The 16,476-nt window shown below is 39.1% G+C and overlaps 2 protein-coding genes across 3 annotated transcripts; one reads left to right on the top strand and one right to left on the bottom strand.

Moving 5' to 3' along the window:
• Window positions 1-1,261: 1,261 nt before the first annotated feature.
• Window positions 1,262-7,987, bottom strand: alg2 (ALG2 alpha-1,3/1,6-mannosyltransferase). 2 transcript variants are annotated; one of them, XM_020651909.3, is made up of 5 exons: window positions 7,834-7,987; window positions 5,145-5,316; window positions 4,914-5,051; window positions 4,251-4,418; window positions 1,262-2,800 (listed from the first exon to the last, which is right to left on the bottom strand). In XM_020651909.3, exons 2-5 carry the CDS (start codon window positions 5,313-5,315, stop codon window positions 2,060-2,062), a joined length of 1,218 nt encoding a protein of 405 aa, XP_020507565.2. In that variant the 5' UTR covers window position 5,316; window positions 7,834-7,987; the 3' UTR covers window positions 1,262-2,059. The 2 variants fall into 2 exon arrangements, with proteins under 2 accessions (XP_020507565.2, XP_020507564.2); XM_020651908.3 differs by having other exon boundaries at window positions 7,814-7,880.
• A 264-nt stretch (window positions 7,988-8,251) lies between these two features.
• sec61b (SEC61 translocon subunit beta) lies at window positions 8,252-11,789 on the top strand. Its single transcript, XM_020651912.3, has 4 exons — window positions 8,252-8,410; window positions 9,067-9,164; window positions 10,284-10,388; window positions 11,230-11,789. Exons 1-4 carry the CDS (start codon window positions 8,408-8,410, stop codon window positions 11,315-11,317), a joined length of 294 nt encoding a protein of 97 aa, XP_020507568.1. The 5' UTR covers window positions 8,252-8,407; the 3' UTR covers window positions 11,318-11,789.
• The last annotated feature ends 4,687 nt before the right edge of the window (window positions 11,790-16,476 follow it).

Genomic DNA, 16,476 nt, shown 5'->3' with positions numbered 1-16,476 from the left:
TTAATATGTATTAGTCTGAAGTGCATTTGATGTACAGATGCACTTCAGTCTTTGTGTTGATCTCAGCTCAGAAACGACAGGTCTTTTAGGAAACATTTTGTCCCACATATCATGGCGATGGGTGTGTATTCTTGAATGTATTCTGACATGTTTTGTCTGAAGCATGCTTATTCTCTTTGTCATGTTTAAGAGATGCTGCAAAAAGGTACCCTAACCCTAACCCTTTTCCAAATAACTGTCTTTTTGGGAATGTGAGCTAATAAACTCCAATAGCTTACATATAGTGTCTCTTTATGTGAGAGGACAAGATTTCTTGTCTCAGTATTGTCTCACTTCTTATGTCCCATAAGTTGCTCTCCAAAAACTTGATGAAAAATGATGATTTGATTTGTTTGATTCATTTCGAACCTTCTTTAATTTTCCAGGAATAAATATTTAACATGTGCATACTGCATGGTGATTTAACTTTGCTTTATTTTCTTCACATTGATCTGACGTTTGGAGCCTTGATTGAGTTTGCATATTCATGGTCAGGAGAATTGTCTCTTTAGGGTGTTTATTATGGAAAAGGCTTTCGGAGTTGGAGGTAAGAAAATAAAACAGGACATTATTTGAAATAATGACTGTTTGAAAAAAAGTGTTACTCAGAAAACAAAAATTTACCAGAACTTTTAAACAGAAATGTCATCTCTTATATGCACTTACTGTCTTTCTAAGATGATGCAAAAATCCTGGAGATCAGAGTTCTTCCAGGAACTCTCACCGGGGTTAACAACTAGTGCAACTTGGATCTGTCTCAAGTACATCCCGATGAAATTCAACAGTGAGCAATTTGCCACATTTGCTCTTTATGGCCAAGCTGGTAACAACCCGGTTGGTTGAGTTAGACAGTAATTGTGTGAGGAGTGTAAAATGTTATATCTAAAGCCAATTAGCCTTTAAATCAAATATCTAGTATCCATTTATCCTTTTCAGATTCCATTACAGAAACAAAAGCTAATGCAGATACATCTGAAACTGTGCAAATGATAATGCAGCTCAGATAGAGACAGAACCTTCAGATATTCCTTGGTGCCTCTAAACACTGACTTTATAATAAGCTAAACTCAAACTTTCTGTTCCTACATTGTTTGTGAATGTTTGTAAATCCAGATGATGCAGCATGAACAATGTTTCCGTCTGCATGCTCACCCACAGTACCCTTAAATCACTTTGTTAAAGGCTAAAAAAAATAAAAAAAACTTTCCCACAAAGCAAAGCATAAGAGTCAGGAAACTATGTGTCCTCTTGTTTATTAAGACTTCTGGAATGTCAATAAGAGCATTTCTATACAGTAGGAGGGCAGCGCACAGACACACTGACCTTCTGCTATTCTCCTGCTTGATAATGACCCAGACAAAGACATGCTGCCCATCAGCCAGACCTCTAATAAAGCCAGACACGCTCTATCATCTCTAATAACTTGACGCTGCAGCAAGAGTCACAGACAGGCCAGCTTCTTCTGAATGAGAGGAGCCGGGGACAAAGCTCTTTGCGGACAGGAAGTAGTGGAAAGCATCCCGTTTATCGATCTGGGTCTGTGCGATGGCTGATGGGACTCAGTGGTAACTACATTCTTTCTCTTCTTCAGCCTGCAAACATAGAGCGACAAAGACTAAAAAAAAAAAAAAAAATCAGTGCAAAACATTTCACTCTAACAATCAATCCTGTTGGTTTGCTCATTTGCTGGGCTCTTTGTGGCTGTGCTGCTACACATAAAATATGACACACCCATACACATGCATACTGTTGCAGGGGAGGTATTTTTCCACAGATAGGGTAGGAAAACTCGTTACTCTTTTCTTAATTGGTATAGAGATTCCATTCTTTTTTCCTCTCAGCAACCCCTCCAGGGGAATGCTGATTGATTGTCCTCTTAGTCCTCATAATACCCCTCCGCCGCTTTCCTGCATACACACACGTTCTCTGTTAGACGACACACACGTCAACTCTCTGCAGTCGTCTGAAGACAATTCACAGTTCAGTAGCAGATATCAGTAGCTGTCCTCCAACTTTCACATCACTGGCTCAGCCTCACTATGTACCCGTACAACTGGTCTGAGAAGGCCTGCAGAGAGAATTTATCTTGCACCCTCCTCCTCCCAGCTTGTCCCATGTCCCTGCGGAGTTGCGGCTCCTCGAACAGCCTCCCCATCCCCTGAGAGAAGGCCTCTGCCGTGGGCTCGCACAGGAAGCCCGTCTCCCCATCAGCAACGCTCTCCAGGGGGCCCCCGGAGTTGACTGCGATAACAGGGCAGCAGCAGTACATGGCCTCCACGGGAACTATCCCAAAATGCTCTCTGCTCGGGGTGTAGAGCACGGCCGCGCTGCCCTGCAGCAGCGCCACCTTCAGTGAGTCAGAGGGGGAGCGCAGGAAAGTCACACAGTCCTCAAGTTGGAGCTGTGCTGCAAGTTCCTTCAGTTCAGTATAATGTTGAACGTTCTCAGTAACTCTGTCATCGTAGCCCCCCGCCACTACCAGGTGAATACCTGCTCCCTGGCCAGGAGAAAGGCTGCTCCTCAAAGCTGCGAGAGCCTCCAGAGCTAGCCCCAGATTCTTCTTCCTCTCGTATCGGTTCAGAGAAAGAAACGGGCAGGAGGTTCCCTCGGGGAGAAGCCCCTCCAGGCTCTGTGTCTCAGAGGACGGCTGGTCGAAGGTTCGTGTGTTGAGGGAGGGATAGAGGACATCGGTGTGGACTCCTCTCAGACCCTTGAAGGTCTCCCTGAAGATGCCTGCAGTGAACTGGCTGTTTACCAGAATCTACGAAGAAGTAAAGAGAGATTATTTCAGAAGAATCTCACATATATTACAGGTGTTTTAATTCCTTATGAGTGTGATAAAAGCCTGCAGACTTTGATTATCCTAAGGTCTAGTCTAACGTTGAAATGTCATTTCCGTTCTATCAGGGCTCTGAGCTCTTAACACTGTTTGCCGGAGGAGATGTGGCCGTATCACAATTTAAAACATCACTTAGATTTATTTAAGCTGTTGAAAGTGAGGAACCTTATATTTTGATTCATTCTATTGCACCTAAGTTTAAGTAGTTACTCAGAGCTGAGCTAATTCAGAAAGAGAACGCATCTCTAATGAGTTGTTTGAACATTTCTTGATGAGATAGATATAACTCTAAACAAATAAACTTTATGTGTGTATAACACGGCGGTATTTATTAAGTGCGTAGTTGCTATCTAATGTGTTTGTAGACTCACAAGGTTTAGCTGACAGCTGACAATTTATATACTGATATTTAACTACAGGTTTATGTATATACTGCAGCAACACACAATCGTTAAGAACAGATCATAGAATATTTAACCACTGGGCTTTGAAAAATACACATCAATCCTTGGTTTTGTCCTGATGGCATCCTGTACTTTTTTTTTTTTTACACATGTACAGAAAATAAAGAGCTACATTTTTGCACAAGGTACAACAACAAAAATATCAGTACCTATGAACAGAGCTACACTCATACATATTCAGTGAGAAATCTACAATATGGTATGATTGCAAACAGATCATTAGCCAGTGTGTGTTAAAAAGTCAAAACAATTCAAATAGCTGTTCTGTAGTTGATCTACATGTAACAACAGGTAATCTACTTTCGAGCCTTTAATAAGTTTAATGTGTTTTATGTACCATGATAGCACTGACAATGTCAACAGAATTGATTCAATTTGTAGTCTTTAATTTTTTTTACTTTATAATAACATATTGATTATATGCTTGGTCTTCAGTGTACTTCAATTTTTATAATTTTACTATGTGCATCATATCAATTTAAATTTTGCAACGTTTTCTAACTCTTGTTACTGCTTTTTGAGTCCAAAAAAAACATCTTCCCTCTCTGCAGCCTCTGCAAAATGCATAAACAAGGCTTTGAAATACAAAGAAGAAAGTGAATCATATGAGCCTATTAGTTGGGGAAATAGATTTTGAATGTTACTTATAAGCAGCTTATAGCCCCTGTCCTTTTGCAGCCTGAAATCCTCATACATGACCCTTTGGCTATTCTTAAATCTCAAAACACTCCACCAAGGAACTTGCAGCTATTTTATTTGATCCTATTCTTTTTATGGTGTGTTCTTAAACGTATCTGTGTTTTTTACTATACATATGCCATTGTGTAACATGGACACAATCCTGTCCTACACATAGAAAATCTCAACCTGTAGAATGATACAACTTTCAACCCTCAGCTGTTACGTACCATATCAGCCATGCCTGTGGTGCGTTCCTCCAGCCAGTCGATGGGAGCACGGTAAAGCTTCTTCAGGAGTGACTTCCTTTGGGTCAGCAGCTGGTCTGGGAAGTGACAGTAAAACAAAACCTTCTTCCTGTGACGCGACAATCGAAGCATCGGGATACACGCTGACACCTAGAGTAGATTTAGAGGGGAATAAATCCTAAATATAAATACATACACAACATAACTAAACAACCAGCTAGATTTGTTGATGCTTAATCACCTTCTGTCTTAATACTAAAGAATATATCAAACTACTTCATGCACATCTGAAGAAGACAGAAACCTTTAAAGCTCTATCTTACTGCTGTTTTACATATTTTCATCTGAATAATGATTTTCTCTACACTGTTATGATGTCTGAGAAAAGGTGGTACCTGTAAAAGAAAGGTATCTTTGTTGATTTGTGTTAAAAGTTAAAATACAGTAGAAAATAAACAAGGGAGTGTCCACTTCATGGTATGGTTTGAGGGTGTGACACAATAAGGGAGACCCAAAGAGAACAGCCATTGTTAACAATGGAAGCTATTCTCTGAGAGATTTTTACCAGATAAGGGAGGCTTTGAAGAAGTCAAATACGTGCTGTACAAACAGACTGATGGGTAATATCTGTCTGAAACAACTCACTTGATCACAGAAGATGACATCATACTCCTCGCCGCTGAGGAAAACCAGGTAGAAGGCCACAAAGATCATCCTCAGGTAGGCACATAGAGCATGAAGGAAACCAAACACACTGGTAGGTAGCCAGTCACCCACACAAACCTAAGAGGGTAAAAATGAAAATCTTAAAATGAAAACTTCTGAGTGTCTGTACGTTATATTTTAAAGAAAACACTGTAAGGTGTGTTAACGTACGACAGGTAGATCTGGGTCCAGGGTCTCAGAGAAGCAGTGTGTTGGGTCGTAATGGGCCGTCCAGATCTGAACACTGCATCCTTGAGATTTCAAAGCTACTGCGGCATCCACCACCAGTCGCTCAGCTCCACCTATGCCAAGGTCTGGATGGAGGAACACCACCCGAACCATCCTAAGATAAGATAAGATAATCCTTTATTGATCCCCAGTGGAGAAATTCAATTCTACACAATAACAATGAAATAGGTTCAACTAAGTATTATGTTTTCTGAAAACAGGATGCTGATTTGCAGACAGACCTGGTAATACAATTCATTAAATGTTTTATTACTACATCAGGATGGATGGATAACATTATCAGTGGGTCAGTGACAAATAAGGGTGGTTCAGATGACTAATTCAAAAATCTTTTAAAAACACAATTTGAAAGCATGCATCAGGTTCATTAAAATGTGAGATTTGTATTCATGTTGGTTTTGTGTTTTTTAAAATGACATTTAAACCTTTTTTTTTCAAAAGGTGAGACTAAATGGACCTAAAAATGTCAAGTGGTGTGACCACTGTAAAATCAAGAATATTGAATATTTTATACATCTAGAGTATATGTAAGTGTACTCATGATTGTAATTACTTCATTTTAAAATAGCACAAGAAAATAGATTGTATTAGGATTATCCCTAAATTTATAAGTTATGCCCTTTTTCAATACTGAGCGGGGCACAAAGCTGAAAACACCTCTGTTTTCTAATTCATTTTTGGCAAATTATGTAAAAATTGTTGAAAAAACATGTTATTTCACTGCAATAGAGGACTACTTTTATTCAACTTTAATTGTCCTGTATTTTATTATATTTTTTTAAAGAAATACTGGTTACACCAATTGATGCAAACCAGTTACACCAACTGACCATACTGTTTCTACAGTCAATTGTTTCTTGAAGAAATTGTTGTTATGTTTGCTCCACCTACCAAAGTGCACAGAATACCAGTACGCTGATGACAGTAATGTAGCACATTTGTCTTAAACACAGAATAGCATAAAACTGAAGTGAATAGATCGGCCTTTTGGATAGGTCTCATAGATCGGCAAATTCTTACTGATACCTGATCTAGCTGTCTTAGCCAGGATCGGTGCATCCTTAATTAATTCATATCTTGAGTAAATTACAACATCTGACCGAAATCTTCAGGGGGAATTCATTTCTTCAGTATTTGGAATAAACTCAAGGTACTTGTGCCCTAATCAAAGGATAACATACCCACAGGCAACACTTTACATCTCTCCTTCTTTACATCATGGCCATCACAACACAAACAGCACTGTAGTACCAGACTTTGGCAAGCAAGCTACAGGAAGTGACATGCTGATACTACCTACCTACCACATGGCCCCTGATAGCCGACACATCTAAAATGCAACTACTGGTGCCAATATTACAGCATACATACATATATTAGATCATACATGTTTAAAGGTGCACTGTGTAGATTTGGTTGTGAAATTTGAAAGTTGGAGAAGTGAAACAATTCTTTGATATATTTTCTGAACTGAATACACAAACTTTATTCCCTGGAACACTGTTTGGAGATATAAAGCTACCAGGAGAGTTATTATCCTGTTTAAATCTACTACACATTACCCTGTTTAAATCTACTACACATTACCCTGTTTAAATCTACTACACATTACCCTGTTGAAATCTACTACACATTACCCTGTTTAAATCTACTACACACTACCCCGTTTAAATCTACTACACATTACCCTGTTTAAATCTACTACACATTACCCTGTTTAAATCTACTACACATTACCCTGTTACACATTACCCTGTTTAAATCTACTACACATTACCCTGTTACACATTACCCTGTTTAAATCTACTACACATTACCCTGTTACACATTACCCTGTTTAAATCTACTACAGATTACCCTGTTTAAATCTACTACACATTACCCTGTTACACATTACCCTGTTTAAATCTACTACACATTACCCTGTTTAAATCTACTACACATTACCCTGTTTAAATCTACTACACATTACCCCGTTTAAATCTACTACACATTACCCTGTTTAAATCTACCACACATTACCCTGTTGAAATCTACTACACATTACCCTGTTTAAATCTACTACACATTACCCTGTTTAAATCTACTACACATTACCCCGTTTAAATCTACTACACATTACCCTGTTTAAATCTACCACACATTACCCTGTTGAAATCTACTACACATTATCCTGTTTAAATCTACTACACATGACCCTGTTTAAATCTACTACACATTACCCTGTTTAAATCTACTACACATTACCCTGTTTAAATCTACTACACATTACCCTGTTGAAATCTACTACACATTACCCTGTTTAAATCTACTACACATTACCCTGTCTGTCACAGTGTCCTGTACTATAAAAACCTCTGGCAGGCTCTGAGGGGAAGAAGAACAATTGGCAGCAAAAATACAGAAAGTGTGATTCTGTGAGTTAGATAACTGTGTCGATATGAAACGTGACATTGATAAGATGTTGAATACAAGACAATGTAGCTATGACATGTTAACCCGTTTTAGTAAGATAAAACCTCTTCCGCGGGTTGTGTGACTGAATAACACAATTCACCTCATAAAAATTAATTATAAGCAGTAATTATTACATTTTAATTTCTTGACCAACCTGTCCAACTTTGGAAACCTGTGACGATCCCCTTCTAAACGCTCCTAGAAGCAACATCAACTGTTGTGAAACTCTAGATTTAGGGAGCCATCTTGGCTCAAAGTTACCATTAAAGTCAAGGTACTTGCGCTTCTCGTTTGAACCGCAATGGCGTCTGTTTCTCCTATGAAGCAGACTCGCTTCCTGTGAGACACGTCTCCTCAAACTGAAGACTGACCAATTATTCGCCATTAAAATAAAATATAATTTAAAAAACCCCAGATTTCCACAATGAGAATGACAATGTGTGTTATAATTACTTTTCATTTAAAAATGTAGTACATAAGCGTTTAACTAAACATTTGATGGATTCTCTCAGCGATGAAGGTTAACTTCCAGTCAGGCATCTGCGTGGTCGCCTGCGCTGGTCTTTTAGTTTGCAGTCGTGTCCTTTTTAGAACAGCGTCAGCTTTGTGGGGTCTCCTCTCAAGTTTTGACCAATTCATACACCGACAGTGTGCTGCTCGTTTTGACGTGGACATCAGTTTGAAGAGGGGCTCAGGGTTTCATATCCCATCAGGACACTTATCTCAAAATGGTAAGAATCTCAGCTTTATTTAAAACAGGTAGGACTGTTGAAGCTAATCACACTTCTTTAACGTGACACAGAAGTTAGCATGTGTTAGCTGTGTTGCTAACGACAGATCATCATTTGTGGACGTGGCTTTTTCAAGACTTCAGTCACAAAACACACATGTGGTGCTGACCCAGAACTGGATGTAATTAACTGTATGTACATGTCAACATGTTTGGTTTCGACCCTGCATGTAACCATTTACTGTGAAATTGAAATCAATGAACAGTGTTGGCTATTAGTCAGGCCTCTGCTGTCAGTCACCGTCATGAATGAAGTTTAGAATTTCTACATGTCAATAAATTGGAAACATGAAGAAAACATGACAAAATCTGCCATGAAATCATGAAAACCAGAAATATGTGCATAATAATATTTGATCACTGGTATATGTTGAGTTAAATTTGAGACATAATTGACTGTAATAATTTTTTGTATCCTACAATTTGGCCCTCTGGCAGTGAGAATTAAATGAATGTGGCCCCTTGCTGTGATCAAAGTTGCCCATCCCTGTTGTAGACTTTACTGAGCTGAAATGTTATTTCTGAGTATGTGTTAGTGGGTAACAGATTGGGGAAATGAGATATCTCTCTGTCTATGTGTCTCCCCTCCTTTTTTAGCCTGGACCAGCAGCAAGCGCAACAAATGTCGGGGCATCGAGCCGCTCCCCCAGCAAGACAGTGGCTCCCCGTGCAGCAGGCTCCACAGTCAGACAGAGGTACACACACACACACACACTCACTCACTCACTCACTCACACTCACTCACTCACTCACTCACACACAGTCACAGAAACTTACACCTCTCTCTTCAGATGGGTCAAGTGTTTTCACAAGTTCGCAACAAATCAATATAAGAACCAGAATTGATGGGTGCAGTAACCCACTGAATGAATATCATTACCTGATGGACTCAGTGGGTCACTCGATGGTCAACAATCATCAATCACTATTTGTATAGCGCCAATTCACAAGTGTTGTCTCCAGACGCTTTACAAAAGAGCATATGGGATAATGTGCAGGAAGAGTATAAAAATGATGAGCATTTAGTTTAAATAGCCACCTTCAAAGTTTTGGATACTTTTGGTTCCATAATATGGCAGCTCATTTGACCAACATCATCAAAGCACTTAATGAGGACATTTCTTTCAACCCACCAATAGACAAGCATCTGTGGTGATGTCTTGTCTTAGTTGTGTACCAGCTGGAGAAGCTTTCAAATACATTTTATGCAGGCTTTTCAATTAATTTGTCAAACGCATGTGTTTGCCATTACTGTGAAAATAAGCCTTTGAAGACCACTTCAAAATAAAACAAATAAAAAGTTACGCTATCATCCCAGCCTGTTTACACTCGCACCATTTTTTTTCTTCTACTTTCCAAACTACTGAACCCACCTTCTTGTGGCGTCCCACTGTTAACAGAGATGGATGAGTTCTGGATACCCCTCTCCTGTATTTCTTTGTGTGCCCTCCTCTGTAGATTAGAGTAGCAAATAGATGTTGTGCTGTGGCCTTAATCAGTGTGTAATCACACGCTCACTGTTACATCTCTCATTATCCATTACTATCACCCTCTTCATTACCTCATTAACCTTCGTTTAATCTCATCACACGAGTGAAGCAACCATGATTCACTCAGCTCTTTAATCGCCTGCTACTGTAGTTGCTTACATCTTGAGTACAGTTTGTGATGGAAAAGACTGTCAACTTATTGTATGATAAGAATGAACACATTTTTGATTGGTCCCTCAAGAAGTATTTTAACACTATAAGATCATATTAGTTGTCATATTGAGCATTACAACATTCTTGACCTTATCTGTGTGTGTGCTACAGGAAAGCTACCAGCAGCGGCACACGCAGCGGTGGCAGGACCACGGGATCGGCAGGGACCGGTGGCATGTGGCGCTTTTATACAGAAGACTCACCAGGCCTCAAAGTGTAAGTGCTGTTTATAAAAGCAGTTGTATAGCCACACACACAATCCCTCAATCCCTCTCAACCATGCACGCAAAGTCCAGAAAATACACTTTAACAAATTTAGCCTTTGACATCATCAACGTTCATCTACTCACAACATGTTCTAATTCTCAGGAGTTCCGACACTTGTGCTTTAAGTGTTATTAACGTTCATAAGGTAGGAGGGGAGAAGGGTTTGATTGCAGGAAATTGGGCAGACGTGCCTCTGCTGTAAAACTATTCATCCCTAATCAGTGGATGTGTTTATATTCACACACACACAATAACGTGTTAGGATAGTAAACCTTTAAGAGAGCTTAAACTTAATAAAAGTTATACCCTGCTGCATCCTCGCCCAACATATTAGAGAAGGCGTCCTGTCTCCAGGCTGAGGTCGGCCGTGTTTGATCGATGGTGCTGTGGTGGTTATTGAGTGTGTCTCTCCAGCAGTCAAAGGAGGGCACACCGTCCGTACAGTGCTGTATATCGAGTGCGTGTTTGTTCCTGCGTTAGACGCCCGCCTCAAAGCTTCATTAAAGTATCCACTCTGAAAGGTCAACTCAATTACAGCCTCCTGACAGGGAGAGGAGGGGGTCCGCTGAGGAGCTGGTTGGCATGGCAATGCTGCTGCTTAACGATGCGCCCCCTCCACCCCAACCCCCACTCAGTCCCTCCTTCAGCTATAAGAGCCCCTCCTTGTTTCCCCGAAGCTCATCAATAAAATCAGCCACTCCACTAAGACCCTCAATCCGGTTGGGGTTACAGCAAATGATGGGATTTTTTGTGTATGTGTGTGTTAATAAGTGTGTCTTTGTTGTTACAGCGGCCCGGTACCAGTGCTGGTGATGAGTCTGCTCTTCATCGCTTCCGTTTTCATGCTGCACATCTGGGGGAAGTACACCCGCTCTTAAACCCAACCTGATGATCTCTGACCTGTGCCTCGGCTTCTTGACCTGGACCAAAAAACAAAACAACCTTACTCCCCTATTTTCCATTTCCACAATCATAACAACACAAACTGACACACAAACTGGATTTTTTTTTTTTGTATTTGACCATTTCAGTACAAAAAATGTATCTCCAATGATGCTGGATTCCACCTTGTTGCTTTTGTTCTTCCCGGGATTTTAGGAGCTAACGGGCTGAACAGGAGGATGCAGTGCTAGTTCACCTCACGTGATGTCTGTGTGTATGGCCCTCCCTCTGAGCATCAACAGCAGCATGTTTACGCCACTGTTGCGTAAAGGTTTAGTGCCGTGCCCAAGGACATTGTTGTTTTCAGGCCGCAGCAAACATTTCCTCTTGTTGCCTGAATTACATTTTTTGTTAACACCATTTGTACAAATGTAATTGTAAAATTGTACAATAAAAATGAAAAATCCATTTGCATTGAAAGTAATCATTTTGTTGTGAAAAAATGTCTGGTGTGTTTTCTTAATTAAATCATCCTGTTCATATAAAAAGAAAAATACAGGTTTACGTAACAAGTTGGGTTGTGTTTTCACTTTGAACCCCTGACGGTATATCTGCTTCACACCCTCAGTAAGCACGACCAGTTTTAAACATTTTGCCTTATCAGCAAAAAAACTGCGTTTTAATTTTAAATGGTTCTGCTTTTCAGAAAAACAGGATTATTAAGTTATGTTTCAGTGAACCACAGTTCACCTTTAGCTCAATGCTTTAACATATTCCAGCTTCTTACACCTTTTTTTTCCCTTTGGGCTTTCATCATGTCATCCTCTGGTTCTGCCTGTTGGCCAGAGTCAGATTAAACATCACTCACATACTGTATCACCTTCTCTACATGAGCAGAAAAGACCAGACTTGTCAAAACGTATGTGAACCAGCTGCTTTAAATTGAAGTTTGACTGGCTCAAAGTGTAAATCTTAAGTATGCATGCCGCTAAAGAAGTTCAGAGGCCCCTGCCTCAATAAAGGACAGCCTCAAGGTTTTTTTTATTGCCATCCCCACTGAAACTTTTCTTTCTGATGCTTTCAATAATTGCAGTCTGGCTAAATTAGTTTTCGAAAAATTGCAAGTTCAGTCTCTATAGTGTCAGAGTAATACCAGAAGGCATAAGACACACAGGACGTCAAGAATTGTATGGCCTAAATACAGAATGTTAGATTTATTCTATAGATATCTTTTTTAATTATCTGTCCCTATGATTGTCCGTTTGGATGTGTATCTTACTGTATGTAGGAGAATAGAGCAGAGCAATAAGCAAATGTTTTTTTTAGAAAGCAAACCTGTCATTAAATAATGATATGCCTTTAAGTGACTCTCTGAAAATGTATTCGAAATCAAATTAAATGTAGTTCTTTGTGCCTTATAATTCCTAGCAATGAGTGTTGATGCTCATTGAAAGGCTGAGTTTGTCTCTAAAAGTCAAGATTTATAAAAAATGTGCATCTTACCCAGGTGTTTTACTCTCTTTTCCTGAGGGGGGCGCTGTAGACCGTTTTCTGAATATCACTGGTTGAGAGGATATTGAGTTTATCATGATCACATTTTCAGCATGGTGATGCTTATCATTATTAAACTGCAATGTAGCATGTTTGTGTAACCACACTCAGCTGCCAGAACAAAATCATTCACTGTGTTTTATAATCAATAGCCTTGTAACAGGATTTTTTTTTTTTTTAAGTCTCTAAATCAGTGCTCATGGTGTGAAGCAGGTTTACATCTTCATGAAGTTAAACAGTGTGGAATGAATGGACGATGTTCAATTTAAAGGCTGCAGCTGGATGTTCTGCAGCCTAGTTGTAGAGGTAGTTCTAAGCCCAACCTAATCTGTGTTAAATATGAAACCACCAGCTGGCTTTGCCTTTTGCTTATGCATTTGTGTGTGTCAATGTGTATGTGTGTGTGTGTGTGTGTGTGTGTGTGTGTGTACCTTGTGTTAAACACAGCATTCAGATCTCCTGTTCATTAATTCATTCTGTTGCTATGGTTCTGCTTTCCCACAGGCTTCCAGTGTTCGTGGCAAACTCGGCACTCCTGCCACATCACTCTCCCTGTCGTCCCTGTCCTACACACACACACACACACACAATGAGAGATACACTCACTAACTCCACGGCCCAATTCATGGTGGCACAACACGACTGTGGGCCAGAATTATTCAACATAAGCATTCAATATTAAGGAGCTGTGGTGGTGCTGTCCCTCAGTGTTCAGCATTGAAACGTGGAGCGTTGTGACCCTTCATGCTGCTGCAACCTGTAGTTCTAAACTCCTCCTGACACCGTCTACACAAATCAAGTCAGTGTTTCATCACAGGGTGGATATAAGTTCTTAATTTTCTTAGTGATTAGTACTCTAGTCTTTGTGTTTGGGACAGGAAGTCACATAAATATAAACCCTTAAATCACTCATATTTATGAAATAACATGTTTTTATTTCTGTTTTTTTTCCACTTGTGCTTACTGTTTTTTAAAAAGTCTGGCATTATACCTGCACTACTTGCACTGTAAGCATAACAATGAAACATAACATCCCAGAGGAAAACAGCCAAAACACTAATCTTTGAATGTGATAATTCGGAAAGAGTTCCTGTGTAACCTTTGTATATTAATCTCCCACACTTCACTAAAACAAGTGTCTTTCTTTTAGTAGTTTGGAAATCACTCATACATTTTTCATACAGGAAAGGAAGTTTTCAATATTTTTATGGGCAAAATGTCGTAAAGGTCTATATTAAATTAAAACTCTAAGATAAAGGTGTAATTTCACTTTTTAACTGATTAAAAAGACATTAAAAGAGTACAGTTCTGCTTGATTGTGAAATCAAATTTTGAGGTAAAAATGTAACTCATTCTTCCAACTGGAATTTACAACCGAGTGATTTATTCCCCCTGTCGGTGAGATCATAAGAAAGAAGTTATCTGAATACATCTTTCCATTACATCAAACAAAATTCTGTCAACGTGCATGTTAAGTTACCAGAGAAGCACAACCCACCAGTATCTGTCTCTATTTGACTCAAATGGTCCTGAACATTTCAGACGTTTGTTTCATGAAAAAAAAATTAAAAAGAAAGAGAGAGAGAGAGAGAGAGAGAGAAGTGAGAGCTAGAGGAAGAGGAAGAAAAAGAAAAAACAACAAGAAGCTTTCTTTAGAGTTCAGTCTTTTTCACCAGAACCCATTTCCTGTGAAGAAACCACACATTTTGACAAGGGATGGCCCCTTACATGGGGGGCTGAGCACGTATAGTGCATAAACACACACGCGCGCACGCACACACACACACACACACACACACACACACACACACACACACACACACACACACATCTAGTACTAAAGGAGACCTGTAAATAGGTCACATGCATTCTCTGTTCTACATAACAAACGCCTCTCTGTGGTTTGCCATGGAGAGAAATAGGGTAACAATTTGTGTTAAGGTTTACATATTAAGCTACATGTCAGCTTGCTTTTTAGTAAAAAACATTTTTGCTCTTCATAAGTCATTAAAATCGATCTATTTCTACCTTATTCCGAATGACTATATTCCACCTCAAACATCTTCCTTTTTATTGCTAGTTGATAGTAAGGATGTTGTATTTCAAATACAAAGACATCCTTGATTTACTTTTTATCAGCAGTAATTATGATTTTATTAAGGTGAAATCCCTAATTAATGGTCTTGTAGTCGTAGAATGTTGTCATGCAGAACAAGAGGAGATTTAAAATGATTTATAAAAAGCCAACCTGCTACATCTGCTAATTAGCAGCTAACTAATGGTGAGTCTGTGTACCCTCCCTTTAAAATGAAACTAAAAAGGAAACTGCTTAGTCTCTCTCTCCCTCTCCCCCTCCCCTCCCCTCTCTCTCTCTCTCTCTCTCTCTCTCTCTCTCTCTCTCTCTCTCTCGGTCTATATCGCTCTCTCACTCATCCATCACAGTCATGTTTATGCCTGGAGATGTTCCACCCTGCAGGTAAACACTCCTATCAGGATATCAGGTGCATCAGAGGGCTGAGGATCTGAAACTCTTCTTTCCTTGCAAAGACAGTGCAGAATGTTTTTTTTTTTTAGACGAGAGAGAGTTTGCCCAGTCATGCACAGAGTGGTATGTCAAGGAAGAGTGTGTATTTGTGAACAGATCACATGGTTGGTAAAGCGTGGAATGAAAGGACAGGCGGGTGGAATCGATCCACGCTCACTGGAAGAGTGAATCCTGAGGGACGTCCCAAGAAATGAGGGCTGGTTAAGGGGATGTAGGGACACCTGTGACAGGGACTACACTAGCTGCAGGCACACAGGCCTATAGCTAAGCAAATTGTATTTGCTGATAACAAGATACGGTGTACTATACAAGTGCTGACAGTGGTGTAATAAGTGATGAGCACCTGAACTTAAGTAAAAGCAGCAATGAAACTGTAATAATATCAAGTAATTCAAAAGAAAAAAATATAAATAATATTTGTTACCAAAGCAGAAAATTCTCACTTTAATCTGAAAAAATAAAAGTACTTATTTTACAGGATTGTCTCCCTCAAATGTTAAATAACTGATCATCTGTGATAATGACATAAAGGGATGGCTCATCTGATGCTATGAAGCCAATGCTAACTCATACACTACATAAACAATATAATTCATTTTATTTAATGAACTGATATGGTTTTCTTTGACAACTACTTTCTGCAAAATACTTGTGACGTCATGTTGATGGCTCCTTATGTATCCTACATGTATCAGACATTAATCAGCTACTGCATGTTCTCTTCTTCTTCTGTGTTTAAGTTTCTTATTAATGCTCTGTACTGTGATGTCATTTATTAAAAATAACACTATTTATAATAATAAATAAATAAATAAAATGTATTAATAAATAAAAACACATTTTTTAATACTTATGCTTACTGCAATTGTTAGTATATAACGTTGCACACGTTACACACAAAAATGATTTTTTAAAGGCTGCTTATATTTTGTTTCCTTTATTGCTAAATGGTTTGCAGATGATCTTTTATTGATTATTGATTGTAAAAATGTAACTTTGTATTCATCTATTTATTAAATGGATTTTTGATAAGGACAGATACAGATTCATAGAAACAGC

Source organism: Labrus bergylta, chromosome 8 (genome assembly GCF_963930695.1).
Source record: "Labrus bergylta chromosome 8, fLabBer1.1, whole genome shotgun sequence".
Lineage (NCBI taxonomy): Eukaryota > Metazoa > Chordata > Actinopteri > Labriformes > Labridae > Labrus > Labrus bergylta.
This window is presented reverse-complemented; position numbering and strand designations above follow the sequence as displayed.